This window comes from Narcine bancroftii, chromosome 12 (genome assembly GCF_036971445.1).
Source record: "Narcine bancroftii isolate sNarBan1 chromosome 12, sNarBan1.hap1, whole genome shotgun sequence".
Taxonomy (NCBI): Eukaryota; Metazoa; Chordata; class Chondrichthyes; order Torpediniformes; family Narcinidae; genus Narcine; species Narcine bancroftii.
The window spans coordinates 92,243,516-92,266,116 of NC_091480.1; the positions used below are offsets into that span (position 1 = coordinate 92,243,516).

General features: G+C 42.4%; 1 protein-coding gene and 1 long non-coding RNA gene across 3 annotated transcripts in view; one reads left to right on the forward strand and one right to left on the reverse strand.

The window, feature by feature from the left end:
• Positions 1-8,487: 8,487 nt before the first annotated feature.
• LOC138746531 (uncharacterized) lies at positions 8,488-20,480 on the reverse strand. Its single transcript, XR_011347008.1, has 4 exons — positions 20,397-20,480; positions 18,841-19,671; positions 9,805-11,886; positions 8,488-8,816 (listed from the first exon to the last, which is right to left on the reverse strand). It is a non-coding gene; the product is annotated as an uncharacterized lncRNA (long non-coding RNA).
• The window catches only part of LOC138746529 (BMP and activin membrane-bound inhibitor homolog), a 50,525-nt gene continuing 46,914 nt past the window's right edge, over positions 18,991-22,601 (forward strand). The window contains exon 1 of one of the 2 annotated variants that reach the window (XM_069904769.1): positions 18,991-19,411. In XM_069904769.1, coding sequence (XP_069760870.1) covers positions 19,336-19,411 — 76 coding nt within the window. In that variant the 5' untranslated portion in view covers positions 18,991-19,335. Of the gene's footprint in view, positions 19,412-19,973; positions 20,049-22,601 lie in introns of those variants that run through there. The other variant, XM_069904770.1, reaches the window with a different exon arrangement.

Here is a 22,601-nt window from a genome sequence, read left to right on the forward strand (position 1 = left end):
CTTTGTAAGAAGATCCCAATGTATCTATCCCAGTTATGTAATCTGTGTTTTCTCAATTCAGCTCCTTCTCTAGATATAAATTCAACCTCCATAAAAGTGAGCTTTTTTTCCGAATAATATTCAGGTCCCTATCCATACTCAAGTTTCATTCAAGATTGTCAGAGATAATTTTGCATACTTAGGGGTTAAAATTAGTAAACAATTTAAAGATTTATATAAACTCAATTTTTCTCCTTATTCAAGTACATAAGATTATCTTTTTCTAGATGGTAATTTTTAGATTTTTATTACTGGGCTGTTAATATTCATTATCTAACTTACTGTATTTTTTATTCTGACAAATTGTATTGTCCATTATGGACAGATTTAGAATGGAAATCTATACAGCCGTATTCAGTGGCCTCTTTATTGGGTACCTGTCTTCCATTTAGTTTTTCTAAGATCAATAGGAATGTATCTAATCCAATACTCAAACATAGATTGTGAATCTGATTCCAATTTAGGATTTTTTAAATTTAAAATTTTAAAAAATTTGTTTCATCTCTCATAATTATTTTTTCAACCATCAATAATTGATCAATCCTTCTCTATATGGAAAATCAAAGGTATTATTTATTTTGCAAATTTATTTAAGGAAGGTTGTTTCATGTCTTTTGAGCAGCTGGCAAGTAAATATGACTTAACAAATATTGATTTTTTTACAGATATTTACAGATTAGAAATTTCTTAAATACTATATTACCAAAATTTCTTTTGTTTATCCACCAGATAATATTTTCCAATTGAATCCTTCTCAGAAAGGATTAATTGGAATTATATGATAGATATTTGAAATTACGTCCAGTACTTCACAGTAAGATTAAAAAGACTTGGGATCTGTAAATTGCAAAACCCTTATTAGAGAGTTTATGGGACAAGATTTTTAAACTGGTGAATACATCTTCAATATGTGCACAACATTCATTAATCCAATTCAAGGTGGTGCATCATGTTCCCATGTCCAAAAATAAGCTGGCTTGTATCTTTTCTAATATTTACCTTACTTATGACAGATGCTCCATTGACATATATGTTTTGGTCTTGTCCATCCTTAAAAATCTATTGGAAAGAAATTTTTAATATCTTCTGACCTCAGATGGAGCTAAAACCCAATCCATTAACTGATCTTTTTGGGGTTATTGAACAAGACATAGGGAGTTTTTCTGTACCTGCACAATGGGCTGTGGCCTTCTCTACATTGTTGGCCAGGAGATCCATCTTATTCAAATGGAAAGACTCGAGACCTCCAACAGTGTTTCAATGGTTCTCTCATATTATGTCCTGTTTAAGTTTAGAAAAATTGGATATCACGTATTTGAATCATTGGTGAAATTTGAGGATGCATGATGATCTTTTATGTCTTATTTAATTTGATGTAAATGTTTTTAATGTTATTAGAGGTATTCATTCTTCCAGATGAGATATAGTCATACCTTTGTTTTTTGATTCACGGTATGAATCAAAAGTTGCAAAATATGTGTAACCTTCAGGATAAGATACTCAGATTTTTTTTGTTAGCTTTTTTTAATAGAGTAAGTTAGTTGGGATTTTTTTTATATATAGATAGAATATTTTTGATGTCTTTTCTGTCTTCATCCAGTGCAGTTTATTATAAGAACTAATAAAAAGATTGAAAAAAAGAAAAAAAGTTTCTTTGACCCACTACCATCTTGAAAGAGGTACAGGAGCATCAAAATCAGGACCGCCAGGTTGGGAAATAGCTTCTTCCCACAGGGTGTGAGAATGATGAACAGTATCCTACAACTGAGTAAATCGACCCAAAATATTTTTAAAAAATTTAGATGGCATGGTAACAAGCCATTTCAGCCCACGAGTCCAATTTACACCCAATTAGCCTACACCCAGGTACATATTGAATGGTGAGAGCAAACTGGGGGCCCCGAGGAAAGCCCACTCACACACAGGGAGAATGTACCAATTCCTGACAGAGAGCGTGGGATTCGGATCCTGGTTCTGATCACTGGCACTGTAAAGATGTTGTGCTAACCATTATGTCAACCGTGCCATTTATTTTAAATTATATCTTTGTGTATATATGTGCTGTACATTGTGTATGTATGTGTCTACACTGTGGTCTGGAGAAACACTGTTTCATCTGGTTGTATATGTAGTCATATGTGAATTTGAACTTGAACCAGTTTTTTGATGAGCAGGTTAGGTTAAAATTATTTGCAACTTAATCTTTCTTCACAAATTGAATAGGGAAGATTTATAAATATTGAAGGTAAATTATATGGAAGTGTTTCTTACTGCAAAAAAAATGGAGGAAATCAGTTCTCACTCTAATTTGGAAATTTAAAAGAAATGACGCAATTTTTTCTGATCCTTTCACAATCTTAAAATATTCCAAAGAAATATTCAGCACATGTAATCAGCATTCTGCAATGCAGGAGAAAGCATAGAATTTATATTCTGCAAGTTTCCACAAACAGAAATATTGTTCATATTATCTGCTTTAGTGATGTTGAGAGTATGATAGGATTATTGAAATGAATTGTCTATTGCCACATATACCAGGTAACGTGAGAAGCTTCGTTTTTCATGTTATTCAGGCAAGTCAACCCATACAGATGTACAGCAGGTCATCCAATATTAAAACAAGGGTGAAGAGTAGAGTAGTGTTACAGTAAGTCCAAAAGTTGACAGAACCCAGGACATCAAAGGTAAAACCTTCCCGGCCATCGAGAACATCTGCAGGGAATGCTGCTGTCGGATCCACACCACCCAGCACATGCTCTATTCTCGCTGCTACCATTAGGAAAGAAGTATAGGTGCACCACCAGGTTCAGGAACTGCTGCTACCCCTCCTCAACAAAAAACTCAATCAGGGATTTTTTTTAAGGACTCTCACTTTTGCACTTTATCGATTTCTTTCTATCAATGCATTGTACGGTCAGTTTGTTTACATTTCTTTATTTGTTTACATGCGTATGCTGAGTCCATTTTTTTTTGAGCTGCCATTAAGTGGTAATTCTGCCTGCACTGCAGGAAAAAGAATCTCAGGGTTGTATGTGACGTCATTTATGTACACTGACAATAAATCTGAACTTTAAACATTGTTGTTTGTTTTTGATTGGCATGTCCAAAGGTACCAGTATCCATGTAGCCATTGCATGCAAGGAGGAACCACATCTACAAGCAACATGGGCAAGAAGAGAAGTAAAGTTTGCAGAGACCATGGTCAAAGTAAAAGCACAATGCTGGAGAACTCAGCTGGCCAAACAGTGTACTTTATTTCTTTGGCTTGGCTTTGCGGACGAAGATTTATGGAGGGGTAATGTACTTTATAGAGCAAAGATAAAGATACATAACCAACATTTTGGGCTTGATCCCTTCATCAAGGAATACTAAAAAGTACACACTTCTCCATAGATTGTCACCTTATCGTGGTGGAGAAGCATAAAATGGCTTCGCGGACGAAGATTTATGGAGGGGTAATGTACTTTATAGAGCAAAGATAAAGATACATAACCAACATTTTGGGCTTGATCCCTTCATCAAGGAATACTAAAAAGTACACACTTCTCCATAGATTGTCACCTTATCGTGGTGGAGAAGCATAAAATGGCTTCGCGGACGAAGATTTATGGAGGGGTAATGTACTTTATAGAGCAAAGATAAAGATACATAACCAACATTTTGGGCTTGATCCCTTCATCAAGGAATACTAAAAAGTACACACTTCTCCATAGATTGTCACCTTATCGTGGTGGAGAAGCATAAAATGGCTTCGCGGACGAAGATTTATGGAGGGGTAATGTACTTTATAGAGCAAAGATAAAGATACATAACCAACATTTTGGGCTTGATCCCTTCATCAAGGAATACTAAAAAGTACACACTTCTCCATAGATTGTCACCTTATCGTGGTGGAGAAGCATAAAATGGCTTCGCGGACGAAGATTTATGGAGGGGTAATGTACTTTGTAGAGCAAAGATAAAGATACATAACCAACATTTTGGGCTCGATCCCTTCATCAAGGAATACTAAAAAGTACACACTTCTCCATAGATTGTCACCTTATCGTGGTGGAGAAGCATAAAATGGTCCTGTGATCCTGAGAGTGATGCCGTCTGGAGTTATGCTCCTGGTAGGGGCACCTATGGCGGTAAGGTTGAGGGTAAGGTCCCTGACAAACAGCAATCCAACCAAGTCCTCAATGGTGGAACAGGCGGACAAAGTTACTCTGATCTCAACGGCTGTGAAGGCTTCAGCAAATCCATCAGCTCCAATCGTTGATTTGTGAAGTATCATGTTTTTCTTGGAGGGCAACATCAAGTAAACGTTCAACAAGTACATGCACAGGTGTCTTCGCTCTGTGGATCAACAGAATGAAGACCATCATTCTCAACTACGAGGGATAGCCACGATTTTAAAGTATACTCTTTGACCTGCTGAGTTTCTCCAGCATTGCATAGAGTCAGTATGATTGTATTATCTGACTCAGGTTCATGGCAGTGTCGTTCCCACTAATATTTTGGCTTCATCAAATTACCCTAGCCATCCCAGTAGGAGATTTTACCTTCAGGAGAAAAGGGAATAAAATCAGTAACTCCATCTTTTCTCTGCGGTAAGCTTAGTGTAGATGTTTTACTCCTGCTTTGTTGACAATAGACAGTGGTGTGAGTGAAAAGTATATCATAATATCTAATAGCAAAAACTCTATCCTTTGGTCAAAGAAAGACAATGCTGAGAGGAGTATAATCAACATTTAAAAGAGAGGATTTCCTTTTACTTTTTTCATCGTGAATAAGATAAATGATTTCTCATTAACTCTTCCGCGTTGAAAACTAGCCTGGCGATGCATGTGGATTTGTTTGAAGAGTTCAAAGGGGAATTGAATTGAATGCACATCCTTTATGAGCTGCAACCCTTATTTACATCACTCCACCACCAGGTCATGTGGTGCGTTCATGCTGATTAACCCACACACTGAGACTAAATCCATGCCAGCAATCACCATTTACAATTTGCATGGAGAACCAACAAAGGCTTTCTTGTCCAGAAAAAACTCTTCGATTCTGCTTACTTATCAGATTGATAATATTTTAATTGATTGGCTGTTAGTTTTGATTAGCAGTACGATGGATGATCGTAGGATACGGAAGTTATCCAGCCATGCTGGATACCTTGACAGGTTAAACTGATTTAAATCGTACAGGATTCGGTCATGTCATTGCTGAAGAATTGGTGATTCTATCAAAGAGTGGACTCTAAAATTAATTTCTCACTTCAGAACTCACACGGCTTTCTATTACATTTTCTTAAAACCTATGTCCTCTTAATCTAATACATCTCTTCTACCATTTTGTTTGCAGTATGTAGCGTATTATTAGCTGTCATGGAATAAAATGGAAACATTTAGTATGTCACAATGAATCTGAACACCACACCAAGTGCTTCCATTAACTGTCATGGAATTAAATTACATTTTCTCTGTGAGTCACATTGAGACTTTCATGCACTGAACATCGCTAAGTGTTGCAGGAGAAACTGATCTGCTCGGCGACCTTGTGTGGTTATATTGTGGAAAGATGGTAATGAATGTGAAGGTTAGGGACTATCTCGAGCATTTTCCCATCATGGGCTGATCATTGCTTCATCCAACACAAAACAGAAACACTAGCACAGGCTCACACTATTTTTCAACAGCAAAATTAACTGATCAAGCTACTGTGGAGAAAACTAATGGAAAGATTATTTAAAGGGGCACAGTGTTAACTGTAAAATCCTTCAGAAAAATCTGCCTTTTTATTTGTTTTATTAACATACTCAACCAGATTTGTTCAGGTGACTTCACTGTTGATTCCCGTGACTATCATTTAAAAAGGATCATGAATTTTGAGCAATTGACCAATATATCTATTTTGTTCATTTCTGTGGTGTTCAAGAGTTTTTCTAGCAATCCCTTCTCCTGAAATGCACCATAATAGTATTTGAAAACAGATTGCACTCTGATCACAATGATTGGATTGTTGGCCTGCATCGAACTCCAACCAATTGTAAAATATGGCTTCTTTTGTCGTTTTCTCTGAAGACAGAAAATGAAATAAATTCATGATTCAAGCATCTCTTATTGCCAGCTTAGTTTATGAGTTAGTCATTGGTAGAACTTTGGGAGAACCATAGCAGAAAGTATAACCCCTCAGTGCCTTGAGAGGAGAGTGTTACTCCCAAAGATCTCTTTATTTTCGGCATCGTTAAAAACTATGATAAACAGCAATGGATGCAAAGTAGAAAAATCAGAGAAGATAACTTGTCCTGTACAATAATTTATTTGAAAAATGATAATTAGATAATTAAGCAGCAATACTCCATGATGCTATTTCGAGATACAATAATGTCCAACTGTATATTATGATGACCATTTGGTTAATGTTGCCTAGTAAATGCTAAATCTTTCTTTTGCTGATAGAGTGTTTACTTGTTTGTGACTGACATCAAGCTGTATGTCAAGCACGTTGATGTTTTGTTTACTTCTAATGCGCGCGCCCGCGTGCACACACACACACACACACACACACACACACACACACACACACACACACACACACACACACACACACACACACACACACACACACACACACACTTGTCCCGTAAAGACACACAAGCCCACACACAGAAACACACATTCATTTTATTGGGGTTGTTAGTAAAAATAAAGGAGACAAAGCAAAATTAGGTTGCATCTTTAGCAAATGTATTATTTCACTTACATATTTTTAAACTTGGAAGAGTGTTTTTATTTAACATCATCACATAAGCATTATGGCAACTTGTCAGAAATGGAATTTAACCCATAGTTCTTGACCTCCTATGGATGCTATGAGACTGGCTGAGTTCCTTTGGCATTTCTGTGTTTTTAACCACAAGGGACTAACTTCAGGGGCGGGCAACCTTTTATCATAAGTGGGCCAGATGGTGTCTCAGTGGTTGAACGCTAGGCCGCACTGATGCTACCATAAATTAAATAAATAAATAAAGAGACAGACAGAAAATAGATAAATAAATAAATTGAATGAAAAAATGTATAAATGGAATTAATGCAATGATGCATTTCAGGTCAAGGAAGGCATCTTCCAATCTGGAAATGCACCAAAAATCCTGAGTTAGTCATTTCATAGTGTATGTCAACAACCTTTGATGGCATCATCCAAAAAAGTTGACCATTCATAATAATTAGAGTTGTCCTTGTCCACTGGAACTCTTATAGTACATTCCTGCAATTACCATTGAGCAGCTTGATGTTGTCCTCAATGGCTCTCTCTCAGCTTCACTGAGTGATATTTAGAGGTTCCTGCATTGTTGCTCTGTTAGATCTTTGAGTTATAGGCATGGTGCATTAATTATTTGTAAAACTGCTCTCCAATGCCCAAAATGGAGGCAATTAAAAGTAATTGTAATATTATGCAGATTTATATTGAAATATTTCCAAAAAACAGACCAAGTCATGCAAGAGTTGAAAACGCTTGACCTCGCTGGGTGTTGTAAATAAAGTAACTCAAGACTACAATCTCAGCCAAAGGTCCCTGAACTTAAACACTGACTGTCCATTTCTCTCCACAAGTGCTTCCTGACATCCTTAAGACCCCACAGCTTCTCATTGTTTGCTTGTAATTGAAGAAGTCAGTCACAGATTTGTACCAGAGAACTCTATGTGTGTGAGAGAGTGAATGTGTGTGTGTCTCTGTGCTTCTGTGTGGGTGGAAACTTTGTGCACGTTTGTGTGTGTGTGTTTATGAGGGAGAGAGAGAGATATCGAGCGAGCATGTCAGTGTATGTGTAAAGGTAAGCATAATTCTAGGCTATATTAACATCTCAGTTTAAAGAGATGCCTGTTTCTCGATCTGTCTTTTGGTGTCTATTTTGTTAAGGAACAGACTGTTGTTCCAATTAATGGAAATAACTGCAAGTTTCTTTAATATATGTTATATTATGTGTTATCACTGTTACATGTTATCTGTGTTATCAGTCAGTATTTACATGAATCATGGAAATGTTATAATGCTTTAATCCCCTCTCGTCTCCTAAAATTGAGGATTTAACCTAAAATGCAGCCACAGGCCAAAGATAATTTGGCCATTAAGCCACTCTTTCAATAAGATCCCAAACAATGACGTAAAAAACAAGGGTGAGCTGTTCTCTCTTTCTGTTAAACTTTACCGCAGAAGTCAGAAAGCATTGAGTGGAAGCCGATCTGGTGCCTTAACCTAAGTTTGTCACCCACTTTTATTACAGGTTGAGATGGAACTAGGAGCCAAAGGCGGGATGAAGCTGGTCTGTACGGCTCAGTACCACATTAGTGTGTTTAGTTGGCTTCTGTAATACCAAAGAAAGAATGCCAAAGAATAATCTATTTGTTCTGTTGATTCAGTCAGAGAGGATTTCAGACCTTACATGGTAAAAGATCAGAATGCCTGAGATCAAGTTCAAGTTTATTATCATCTGATTGCACAGGTACAACCCAATGAAACAACATTCTCCGGTCCTCTGTACAAAACACACAGACACACAATCAGACATAACACACATACAGACAAACGGTGCATATGCAGGACAAATATACTGAACATATATAAAAATTAAAAAAGTAAATATTGCTTAGTAAACAGCAGAGTCTCGGATGGTTAGTGTGAGCAGTTCTTTGGTCGTTCAGCAGTCTCTCTTCCCGTGGGAAGGAGTTATTTCTCAGCCTGGAGCTGGCTCAGATACTCCTGTATCTCTTCCCCGACACGAGTAGATCAACGATGCTCTGTGTGGGATGGAAAGAGTCCTCAATGATTTTACGCACCCTCTTCAGATAATGATCCCCATAGATCACATAGATGTGGGGGAGGCAGACCCCAATGATCCTCTCTGCCACTGTTATGGTCCTATAGGTTCACCTCCAATTGTCCTTTATTATCCATGGGTCAAAACCCTGCTTAACAGAATTGTGAGGCAATTTCACCAACAACTGCTTAAGGGGAAGGTGCCCTATCACCTTTGCAATGAGGAATGGTGATCAATGTCAATCTTGTCAGTGCCACCTACACCCCAAGAATTAATTTTAAAAACTTGATTGACTCAAATATTACATGTTACAGAGAACAAAACAATAATAATATCCTTTCAAATAACATTCAGTTTTGATATATTCCTGCAGAGGAGGAGGAGGTTGCTCTGAGAGGTTTATCACAGCTAAAGTGGAATAATTGATAAGATAGAAAGTGCAAAATAATCTTAGTATAAAATGCAGTAACATTCCAGAGGAAGGTGGTCATGGTTGTGAAAAAGTTGTGCATTGGTGACACTCAATGGTAAAAAGTGGCATTACCAATATTCAACACAAACAACCAGCTTTGGGCTGCCACCCAGAGGTGACATCAGTCAAAGCAGAAGGTGGAGCAAGGGAAATGGCCAAGTGCTTGCGATTCATTTAACAAATATATCAGTTATTTGGAAAAGGGAACTAATGTAATATCAAATATCCCCAGCATTGAGATCTAATTACACTAATTGTCAGACGAAACGGGATGGTATTAATATCGACTCTACCAGTTTCCGTTAAACCAATACCCTTTCTTCTTCCCCCTGTTCCCTTTCTCCCAGCTCTGTCACCCTTTTCCCTCTGTGTCCTTTCATGGAGCCAAAATCTAATCTCACCTCTGATATCCATATCCAATTAAATACCTTTGTTTGGTCTAGACTCCTCTCTACCCCCCCCCCCCCCCCCCACCCAACAGTCTCTTTATTCTTACGCCTTTGTGTTCTTTGCTTATTCCTTGAAGAAGGGCTCAGGCCCCGAAACATCAGTGATAGTTCTTGACCTCCTATGGATGCTATGAGACTGGCTGAGTTCCTCCGGCATTTCTGTGTTCTTGGACAAAATTGTTTACATGCCCGACACCAGGCTCTCGGAAGTCTCTATCCGGAGGCCCCTTCAGGAGCAAAGATCACCAGATGGACAGAGGATGCCTCTGTGAAAAACAATGCAACATTCGCTCTGACTCCTGGAAATCTCGGAACTACAATCACACAAACTAGAAAAAAAAAGCCATACAGTTGAGTATTTGAGAACCTTGAGTTCATACATTAGACATGGAGAAGGTTGGCAGAAATGGTAGAAGGCACCTCACAAACGATCCGCTCGTTCCTTGTCTAGCACCTCTTGCCTCATCTGCGGATGCCTTCGTTTTCTACTTTGCTCTCACTAGTTACCTCAGAACCTAAAGAACTAGAGTGGAAACATTTCATCCTCAATTCCAAGAGACTTTCTTAGAAGAAGATAGATATTGATTTTGAGATTTCATATTCTACATCAAAGATAGGCTAATTTTCAACATCATATAATGAAGTTTCGGATGATAAAAATATGTATTTCTGTTTGTTAATACTGTATTACTCATCAAACATGGAAAGAAATATTTGGTGCACATTATGATGAGTTTAATAACTTTTTTACATTGAAAATAATGTTGATGATGGTGTTTGTTTGGCGTTACACCTGCTTCCTATAGGGTTATTTCCTGTCAACAATTTTCTTGCAAAACTGCTGTTTTTTTCCACTTTGATCTATTCATTCATCATAAACCATTTGCTGTGACATCGTGGATAAAACTTCTCCAGTATAAAACCAGTTGGTGCTTTGCGGGTTTCTGACAACTACGTAATACCAGTTGTGGGAGGGCATTCTGCTCACGTTTGCGTCACTCTTTCAGGTTGTCTCACTGTACATGGCGAAATCCCACCCTCCATTAGACTTGACCTTCAGTTTCCCAAATTATTGTTGAGATTATTGCTCCTGAGTCACACAATGCGTGCCCTTTTGTAAGAGTTCCCTTGGTGATGCAGATAACAGAAATGGACTTAAATGGTGATTTGTTCAAAGGTTCCTCAGTCTGAAATGAGCTGTTTTTATTTTGATCTCTCAACAACATTGCATGTATTCACAGCAGGTAGAAAAGCTGCAGAACAAGGAAAAAGATTAAAAGGTGCAGAGAGTGATTCATTCTGAACTTGAAGCATCGAATGATCCCATGGTACGAATGCCTTCACTCATGCACTGCTCATGAGCACTGTATAACAAGGAACAAAGAATTCATGTAAAATTAAATTTGACAGTACAAATATGGTTTGAGTGCTTTCCCAGTGACCCACAGCTGCCCTAAAAAAAAGTCCAGTATCAGAACTTGGTGGCCTTTTGTCTCCCGTTCACCCTCCAAATATTCACAACAAAGTACAGATTCCAGCAATCTTTAGCTAGCAATGTGACCCTCTTACTGAACCATTTCTCCACTGACTCACGTTGGTGTTCAGATCCCATTAACATGGGCTCGCAAACATGGGATAGCTCTGGGCTGCAATAATATTTTTGTTATGTCTGAAGGAAAGAGGGAGCTGGAGCAGAAAAATTATGATTAGCTAGCACAGATTATCCCAAATAGATTCTTTGATAAGAAAGTAGCACACACATTATCTACAGACATACCCAAGAATGCACATGTTCAAGGTTAAAAGAGGCAGTAGGATTCTTGACATATGGAACAGGCAAATAGCCCATTATATCTCAAAAACATGACAGGAATTATAATTATACAGTTGTAACAATAAAAGAACTAATTAGGATCAGTCCACGATTTCGCGTTTTGCAGCCAATGTTACAGCCTGATTAACAGAGAGTTCTTTAGATGAGGCACTCACAAGTTTGGCCCTTTACCCTTTAGGTGATGCTTGGGGAGAAGGGATGGAAAAGCAGACATCTGCTCTAACAGTTGAGAACAAACAATGACTGAGCAGCAGATGTCAATGTCAAGTTGGAGAATAGAGGTTCGTTCTGGATGCTGTAAAGAAGGGAGAGAGAGCACATGCTTAAATCACTCTTAGAATGAATTCAGTTTTTAAAAGAGAAGGCCTTCCCAAGTCCAGTCTCAATTTAGAGTAACAGCACGGTCACAAGCCTGTTCCACCCTAGTATACCCCTGCGACCCATTAACCTCCTAACCCTTTTGTCTTCGGAACGTGGGAGGAAACCGAAGCACCTGGAGAAAATCCACGCAGACGCAGGGCATCGGGTTCGAACCCAGGTTGCTGCCATTGTAATAGTATTAACCATGCCACCCCTCATGGCATGGCTGATTCTGATGGAACAGTTTTAACCCTTACCCTAACCCTAATGAGTCCTTTCAGATTTAAATTTAAACGCAGACATACAGCACAGTAACAGGCTCTTCCTGCCCAATTGCACCCAATTGATGTACAACCCCAGCACACTGTGTTTGAACAGTGGGAGGGAACTGGAGCACCCGGAGAAAACCCACGCAGACATGGGGAGAATGTACAAACTCCTTACAGACAACACTGGTTTGAACCCCGGTCACAGGAGCTATAACAGCATTGCGCTAACTGCAATGCTAACCAATGTGGAAGATCTTTCCCTGAGATGGGAGATTTAAAGTCTTTGCGATAATATTGTGGGCCTATTCTATAAACAACTGGATGTACTCGAATTGTGAAAATGAAATAATGAAGATGACTGATGTGGGCAAAACGTCTTAAGAGAACAAATATAAACTCTCACATCTAACTTTTGCTGCAAATGGTAATAGGCAGGAAAGAGGAATAAATTGTCATCAAAACACAGAAATGCTGGAGGAACTCAGCCAGCCTCTAATCCAACAATATCTGTAAGGAGCTTGTACATTCTCCCCATGACTGTGTGGTTTCCTCTGGGTACTCTGGTTTCCTTCCACCCTCCAAAATTTGGTTAATTTGGATGCAGTGGGGTGAATCAGCCCGAATCAGCTTCTACTGTGTTGTAAAAATAAAATTTAAAAATTTCGAGGAAATATTATCTGAGATTTTGGGATTGCTGCCTTGTTGATTCATCAGTAATTACCGGTATATCTTTTCATGCACATGTGTTATGTGTTGTGTATTGTGTGAGTACGTGTGTGTACTGTGGTCCTTAGAAATGGTCTTTTGCCTGGTTGTATATGCAGTCAAACGATAATGAACTTGAAATAGTCCAGCAAGTTGTGGAAAGGAAGAACCGCCTCCGCCACGTTAATTATCGATTTAAGTTACTGTGGAATTTTGCAGCTATAATCTAACAGTGTAAACTGTTGACAGTGAAGTTTATGCAATACAAACTCGCCATCAAAGAAAAGATTCTGCAAGATTTAAACTGTTTCTGGAGATTTATATTTAAATGTAAAAGTTGCATTGTTTTCCTTGTTTTATTTTATAGTTTTTTACAAATCATTCCCATTTAATCTTCCTTTACTTCAGTTCAATTTGTGTGCCTGTGTTAATAATTCCTTCATGTAACCTTCTCCCCTTTTGCCATGTTTTTATTCCTAAATGCCTGAATTTTGCACAACTAGTATGCTGTGTAGTTCATTGGCCTCAGTGTGCTGCAATTAACTCCCAATTTCAGCAAGTCGTCGGGCAAAAAGGAACAGCCTAACTGAGGGGGAATGCTCTGTGGAAGGAACTTCTCTCCATCAAAATCAAGCTCAGCTCTTTTGTGGAGCCTTATAATTGAAGGTAGGTGTTGTCTGGTGCAATGTTTTTGGTTCGTTAGGGATCAGTGTCCCAGGGTGTAGGGTTTTAATGGGCCAACTCTGGACTAAGCCAAGACATATCCCAAAAAAAGATTTCCCCAATGTAATTTTTAACTTCGATTTACAGCACGGTAACAGGCCTTTCCGACCCACGAGCCCATGCTGCCCAAATAAACCAATCAATCTACAAACGTTTGGAAGGTAGGAGGAAATTGGAGCACCTGGAGCAAACTCTCGCAGACACGGGGGAGAATGTACAAAGTTCTTACAGACAGCAATGGATTCGAACCCGGGTGCAGTAATAATGTTGCGCTAACCGCTACACTAACCTAAAATAATGAAAGGAGAGTCAGTCATCTCTTACAATTGACAAGTTTTCAATGGTAGGTCTGCTTCTGAACCAGTACTGGCTATGCACAATAAAGAGAATGATGCTTCTCCCTCTTAGACTATCCCTCAGGATTGATGGTGACCTGGTTCCACTTAGTTATGTGGACAATGCAGGAACTGCACACTCTTCTACAGGTAGCACAGGAGGTGGCTCACATTTCCTGAGTAGTTAGGCACTACTTTGGCTGCTAACACTGTGTGTCTGTGTGCTCCTCATGTATGGGCTCGAGGTTTCCTGATGCTGCGCTGAATTCTATGTTGAATGGTCATGGACCAGAGGTTTCCAGGAATCAGTCGGGGGAATAGATTTCTTGAAGGAAGCTTTGAGCGCATCCTTGAATCTTTCCAACCACCTGCCAGGAAACCTTTTCCCACAATGGACCTTGGAATGGAATGTCTGTTTCACACTGGGCACAGGTGGTCTGCCCAGTGTAAGCAGCATCTCAAGTGTGGCGATGTCAGCCTGGGAGCGGATGCTGATATTAGCTGACTTGTCCTTCAGTAAATTTGGATTAAATAGCACTGGGGCAAAACCCAACAAATTGTAAAGTTAAATTTCAAACTACTCCTCCACTTCCCATGTTTTCATATTGAAATGTTAATTGAAGTAAGAAATGTGTCACTTTAAAATGAGGAGTGAATAACCCCTTGGTCCAAAGATCCCTTTGTTCTGACCCTACATCACCGGCAGATTATTCTGGTCTTAACTTCATCTACTTCGAACCACGAATTAGTGAATAATATAAATCAGTCTTATTAAAATGTTGCAGATTAAAATAAATCAACAAAGCAAAGCAAAATTCATAACAAAAAATGTACAATGTTCAATCGCATCTTTCTTCAAGAGCTGGAAGTAGAATTAGATATTCTCAATGTGTTTTACATTTTTTGGGACTCTTATCAGTTTTTTAGGATGGAATGTATGAAATAAGTAAAATGCAACCACATAGAAAATTACAGGAAGAATGCATTGGTGCAAAAATGTTTTGTACACAACTATTTCTGAATATGTTATTTACAATGTGGTAATCAAGTAATCTTCCGTGAAATCCTGAGGGCCTGAGCAAGTGTACGCCAGGATGTTAAAGGAAGTTAGCCAAGAAAGTGCAGGAGCACTGGCAGAGAGAGATACTTACATCAACGTTAAGCACGGGAGAGGTACCGGAAGACTAGAGGGTGGCTAATGTCATGCCTTTACATCTGTTAGGACAAGTCAGGGAACTACAAACTGGTGAGCATAACGACAGTCATGGATAAATTACTGGAGGGGATTCTAAAATCTACCTGTGTTTAAATTTAGATAAACAGCCTGGTAACAGGGCTTTTTGGCCCACCAGCCCATGCTTCCAATTACAGCCAATTAACCTGCATCGCTGGATATGTTTTGAATGGTGGGAGGAAACTGGTGACCCCATAGGAAACCCACGGAGATTCCTTACAGTCTATTCCCAATCGCTGGTGCTGTAAAGGTGTGGCACTAACCGTTACACCAACCGGGCTGCCCCTTACTTGGAGTATTATGCTCAGCTATAAGAGAGATATCATTAAACTGGAATGAGTGAAGAAAGATGTTACTGGGATACATAGGCTTGAATTCTAAGGAGAGGCTAGGACTTATCTCCCTGTCGATTAGGAGGCTCAAGGGGAACATTATAGAAGTTAATGAGGGGCATAGATAAGGTCATCTCATTTTTGCTAGGGTAAGGAAGTCTATAAATAGAGGTCATAGATTTAAGGTGGGAAGGGATCGATTTGAAAGGAACTTAAGGGACAACTTCGTAGAAGGTGATGTTTATGTGGACTGTGCTGGCTGAGGAAATGGGAGAAGCAGGGACAATTATGACATCGAAAGGACATTTTGACGGGTATGTCAATAGGAAAGGTTTGGAGGGACGTGTTTAGAGGCAATGGATCAGCATTGAGAAATCAAGCTGAATGACCTCTTACTATTACCTTAGAATTTTATGACTTTCCTTTATAAATCATAGCATAGAGAATATAGGAGCTGGGAGGTGATGATCAGACTGTTCAAGACATTGGTGAGGCCAAGTTTGGAATAATGTGTGCAGTTCTGGTTTCTGAATTATAGGAAGGATATCAATAAGGTAGAGAGGGTGCAAAGAAGATTTACTAAAATGTTGCCTAGATACGGAGAAAGATTAAATAGACTGGGTCTTTATTCATTGGAGCCTAGAAGGTTGAGGGGGAATTTGATAGAGGTATTTAAAATTATGAGGGGAATAGATAAGAGTAGATGTGAATAGGCTCTTCCCCTTGAGGGTAGGAGAGATTGGAACAAGGGGTCATAAGTTAAGGGTTAGGGGTTAGAAGTAACACAAGAGGAAGCTTCTTCACTCAGAGACAGGTGGCTGAGGGGAGTGACCTTCCAGAAGAGGTGGTTGCAGCAGGGTCAATTTTGCCATTTAAGAGGTTGGATGAGTGCATTGATGTGAGGGGGTTGGAGGGTTATAGGCAGGGAGCGGGTAGGTGGGACTAGTGGAGTTCACTTAAATTGGTGTGGACTAGAAGGGCCGATATGGCCTGTTTCCGTACAGGTACTGTAATTGTTATATAGTTATAAAAGGTTATATATGGTTATGAGCGTATACAGAGCCGTTGTCATACCCACACTCCTGTTCAGCTCTGAATCATGGGTCCTCTACCAGCATTACCTACGGCTCCTAGAACGCTTCCACCAGTGTAGTCTCCGCTCCATCCTCAACATTCATTGGAGCGACTTCATCACCAACATCGAAGTACTCAAGATGGCAGAAGCCAACAGCATCAAATCCACGCTGCTGAAGATCCAACTGCACTGGGTAGGTCACGTCTCCAGAATGGAGGACCATCGCCTTCCCAAGATCGTGTTCTATGGCGAGCTCTCCACTGGCCACCGAGGCAGAGGTGCACCAAAGAAGAGGTACAAGGACTGCCTAAAGAAATCTCTTGGTGCCTGCCCCATTGACCACCGCCAGTGGGCTGATCTCGCCTCCAACCGTGCATCTCGGCGCCTCACAGTTCGGCGGGCAGCAACCTCCTTTGAAGAAGACCGCAGAGCCCACCTCACTGACCAAAGACAAAGGAGAAAAAACCCAACACCCAACCCCAACCAACCAATTTTCCCCTGCAACCACTGCAACCGTGTCTGCCTGTCCCGCATCGGACTTGTCAGCCACAAACGAGCCTGCAGCTGACATGGACATTACCCCTCCATAAATCTTCGTCCGCGAAGCCAAGCCAAAAAAAGAAAGATATATGGTTATAAATGCCACAAGGAAATCAGACCCCTAAATTTTCACTCTGGAAGTATGCTAGTGAGGAAAATGATGTGGAACTGCCTGGAATTTTAATAGCAGGCCTCATTATTCCTTCCCTCCCCATCCTTTTCTTATTAATGTTGCCCACGTAAGTGGGAACAGTACATGCCGTGTCACACTCTCAGCTTTGCTTTCAGCAGAAACTGCAGTGATGAAGAGAATGCAAGAATGTTTGTATGGTGCCTTCCACATCCCAAACGGTTCATTGCCTCCTGTAAAAATTGCCCTTTAATGTAGTAAATGGCAAAAAAAAAATCATTGGGAAGCTGATGGGCATGAGTGAGAAAGGGTAAATTGCACAGATGCAGGGAACTGGGGGGGGGGGGGAAGGGAAATGGGATTAATAGGCTAATTTCCCCTGGAGTCTGTATGGACCCAATGCAATGAACAGGCTTCTTTTGGATTGCTGTAAGTTCAATAGGGCATACTAACATACTCTGCAGTCAATTAAATGCTCCTTGAGGTATAGTCACTGTTGCCACACGAGGAAACCTGTCTAAGAAAGACCTAACAAGGCACAAAAATATCTGACTGGATAATCTGATATTTATTTTATTTCTCAAGATCGGGGTGTCAATGGCAGAACCAGCCTCACTGTTAATGCAGCCAAGTCCATTAACCTCACAATGTAGTACCTTTTCACTCAACACTTTCAAAGTGGATGAACTATGGTGTCTGCCTTCAGGTGTGACAGCTTTACACAAACTGTTAGAACAAATGGTTTTCCCTTTTTCATTTTTCTCAACACTAGGGACTGATTTAGACATTAGGATCAACTAATTGCACTTTTATTTGCTGCCAACCTTTAGAGTCATGGGCACCAGTGAGAGTGAACCCTATTTTCTGCTTGACCTCCATTGGATCGTTGGGGAGTAGGTGAAGGGGCATCTTTCTCAGATCTCAGTCTGAGATCTCAGGACTTTATTTGTGAATTGTCTGAGTTTTACACTGAAAGGCTTCTCCGTGAATATTTCAGATCTATTGTCAGGGTACATACACGACATCGCATGCAACTCTGAGATTCTTTTTCCTGTGGGCGAAGCAGAATTACCACTTATTGGTTGTTCAAGAGAAACTGTACACAATATATGCCTGTAAACAAATTGACTGCAATAGACAAGAAAAAAAAACAGTGAAAAAGATTCCTTTTGATGGAGTTTGTTGTTGGATGGTGGCGGGGAACTGACGCACCAGGATGAAGTGTAATTGATTGATTTGATCAAACTGATGGGTTTTCTACCTGTTGTGTCATAACAGGTGCACATTGGGGTTAGGGACATTCAAAAGACTCTTGGGCACATGGATGAAGGAGAAATGAGAGGGGGGGGGGTCAGGGTGTGAGTGAGGGAGAGGGAAGGGGGGTGGAGAATGGGAGGAAATAAGTGCCCCAAATAGAAACTCCCAAGGATGGCCCAAGATCAGGAGCCAATGGAGACTTCAGCCTTTCTTCTGACGGTCTCCTGTTCTTTGATTATTCCTGGAAGAAGGGCTCAGGCTCAATCAAGCAGGGCTAATCTCTCTTTACCTGGTATGGACGCTGCGAGACCGGCTGATTTCCTGCTGTGTGCTTTTCCTACAATCACGGTGCCTGCCCCAACTCTGAGTGGCCTTGGGCTCTGAACGCCTGAAGGGGCAAGTCATCCTTCGGCGCTGCCCTGTGAAGACAGAGGGCAGCAACGAGCTTCGGAGTGCAGGCAGGAAGTTTGGAAGCAGCGAGCCCTCTGATGTTGCCCAGTCAGTCCCAAGGACCGAGATGATGGGCTCTGTGCAGATGAACTTCTCCCGACACCATCGTTGTCATCTCTCCTAGACTCGCTACACCCGCAACTGGCTTGTGACGGTTCTGGCCAGACTTTCGTCGGAAGGAACAAGAGAGGGAGAGGGAAGACGAGTGCATTGGAGGAGGGGGAGGAACATTGAAAATATAAAGTGGAGCCAGTGTTTACATGGGTTGCTTGGCTGGGGCTGCGGCGCTGCCTGGTCCGTCGGTCCCCGGGGGAGACAGTGACAAGCCTCATCAATGGATCGACATCCAACCTTGATGGCTGTGTGGCTGCAGTTGGAATTGTGTGTTATCACCGTCCTGTTCGCCAAAGGCGAGTATCAGCTTCGCGGGGGTTGGGAGCCATTGCACAACTTTGCAAAGTTTAACCAACTTTTATTTTGTCAGCGAGTTCCCGAAGAGTTTCTGGCTTTTCGTCTCCAATCTTCCTTTTAAAACCGAACCTGCCTCTTCAATGTGCCTGGACTGTTTGAGCGGGGATGCTTTTGTCCGTCCACGTTGCGAAGTCTTAATCGGAAGGGGTTTTTTTTGTTGTGGTGGTTGCAGCTCCACTCTCGGCTGTATCTCGGGGTCCTGTGATTGAGGCGGGGCGGGGGGGAGAGAGAGAACTGAATGAGTCCTGACAGGGCTTCGCAGTGGAAACTCACTAATGAAGGTTGAATGGGTTTCCTGGAGTGTGCGGCCTCAGAGAGACGATTAGATTATTGCCGAAGAGGGGCTGGGGCTGACACTAATTGCATGAGAAGATTTGTCAAAGGGTTTTAGGGCAAATTGGAACAAAACCCTGACGCTATAAGTTATCCATCTAAACCTCCCCCCCCCCCCCCCCCCCACCATTCGAATCCACTTCTTGCAGATCTCATAACTGAATCCACTGCACTGAAAGAAATGTAATTTCAGACAGATGGAATCCGCCTCTTTCCAATCATCCAGCGAAGGCGACTGGGATGGTGAGGATCTGATGAAAGGGGTTGTTCGGGGGCTCAAACGTTGCTTCAGGTTTGCAAATTGTGTGGACAAAATTGCGCCGAAGCCATTTAAACGTAGATTGATTCTTTCTAACAAAAAAATGACTAAACCAAAACGTCTCTGCAATCGCCAACAGCCCAGAACTTACCCGGGCACAGCACGAACTTTTCCCACAGTGACGGGAACGCGGGCGAGGTTATTTCTAAGTGCCCCCCCCCCCACCCGTTAAAGTAACTTCAGAAGAACTTGTTGAACTTTTGAGAAGTGACGGAACATAATTTCAACCTTAATGTTAGTAACGAAATAGCAAGTAATTAGATTCCGCTCACCCCTTCCTTCATGGTCAAACTCCGCCCTGCTGCCTTCCTGATGGAAACAGAGCGTCCGCTCTTCCACGGAGCCCTCTCTTCCACGGAGCCCTCTCTTCCACGGAGCCCTCTCTTCCACGAGCCCTCTCTTCCACGGAGCCCTCTCTTCCACGGAGCCCTCTCTTCCACGGAGCCCTCTCTTCCACGGAGCCCTCTCTTCCACGGAGCCCTCTCTTCCACGGAGCCCTCTCTTCCACGGAGCCCTCTCTTCCACGAGCCCTCTCTTCCACGGAGCCCTCTCTTCCACGGAGCCCTCTCTTCCACGGAGCCCTCTCTTCCACGAGCCCTCTCTTCCACGAGCCCTCTCTTCCACGAGCCCTCTCTTCCACGGAGCCCTCTCTTCCACGCGAGCCACTCTTCCACGGAGCCCTCTCTTCCACGAGCCCTCACTTCCACGCGAGCCACTCTTCCACGGAGCCCTCTCTTCCACGAGCCCTCTCTTCTACGGAGCCCTCTCTTCCACGCGAGCCACTCTTCCACGGAGCCCTCTCTTCCACGGAGCCCTCTCTTCCACGAGCTCTCTCTTCCACGGAGCCCTCTCTTCCACGAGCCCTCTCTTCCACGAGCCCTCACTTCCACGCGAGCCACTCTTCCACGCGAGCCCTCTCTTCAACGGAGCCCTCTCTTCCATGGAGCCCTCTCTTCCACACGAACCCACTCTTCCACGGAGCCCTCTCTTCCACGAGCCCTCTCTTCCACGAGCCCTCACTTCCACGGAGCCCTCTCTTCCACGAGCCCTCTCTTCCACGGAGCCCTCTCTTCCACGCGAGCCACTCTTCCACGGAGCCCTCTCTTCCACGAGCCCTCTCTTCCACGAGCCCTCTCTTCCACGAGCCCTCACTTCCACGCGAGCCACTCTTCCACGGAGCCCTCTCTTCCACGCGAGCCGCTCTTCCACGCGAGCCCTCTCTTCAACGGAGCCCTCTCTTCCATGGAGCCCTCTCTTCCACACGAACCCACTCTTCCACGGAGCCCTCTCTTCCACGAGCCCTCACTTCCACGGAGCCCTCTCTTCCACGAGCCCTCTCTTCCACGGAGCCCTCTCTTCCACGCGAGCCACTCTTCCACGGAGCCCTCTCTTCCACGAGCCCTCTCTTCCACGAGCCCTCTCTTCCACGAGCCCTCACTTCCACGCGAGCCACTCTTCCACGGAGCCCTCTCTTCCACGCGAGCCGCTCTTCCACGCGAGCCCTCTCTTCAACGGAGCCCTCTCTTCCATGGAGCCCTCTCTTCCACACGAACCCACTCTTCCATGGAGCCCGCTCTTTCACGCGAGCCCGCTCTTCCACGCGAGCCCGCTCTTCCACGCGAGCCTGCTCTTCCACGGAGTCCGCTCTTCCACGGAGCCCTCTCTTCCATGGAGCCCTCTTGTCCACGCGATCCCTCTCTTCCACGCGAGCAGCTCTTCCACGCGAGCCCGCTCTTCCATGGGACCCCGCTCTTCCACAGAGCCCTCTCTTCCACACGAGCCCGCTCTTCCATGATAGCCCGCTCTTCCACATAACCCCGCTCTTCCAAGGAGTCCACTCTTCCATGGGAGCCCGCTCTTCCACGCGAACCCGTTCTTTAGTTGCCACCAAGCCCTCACAATTGAGGGGATTTTGGCTATTCCTTCCCCCTTTTAGATTCGATTAGATGTGCCTTTTTATTGTCATGTGTAATATACACGAAATTCACTTCTTTCCCCCCTGACACATTGCCCGGCAAACCCCACAATAAAAGAGCGGAGAAGAAGAGTCCCTTCAGAGTCACTATGTGTCCATGGATTTGCCTCCATCGCTCCCACGGCATCTCAAGCCCCAATGGTTCCTGTTCCATCCACTATCAACCCAAGCTCTACTTACAAAACCGCTGATAGATCATAGGGCATTATGACATAGTATGTACCAGGTTGATATCGACCCATATATACCTACCAAAAAAAAACATGCTATCTCATGAACCTCTATTTTTCTTTCATCCACTCTTAAATGTCCCTATTGTTTCAAACTCCACCACCACCCCTGGCAATGCATTCCAGGTACCCACAACTTGTGCATAAAAAAAAGAACTTACTCCTAATGTCTCCCCTAAACTTTCCTCCCTTCACTTTGAACAGATGTCCTCTGATGTTTGCTACTCCAGACCTGGGGTGGGGGGGGGAAAAGGTGCTACTTGTCTATGCCT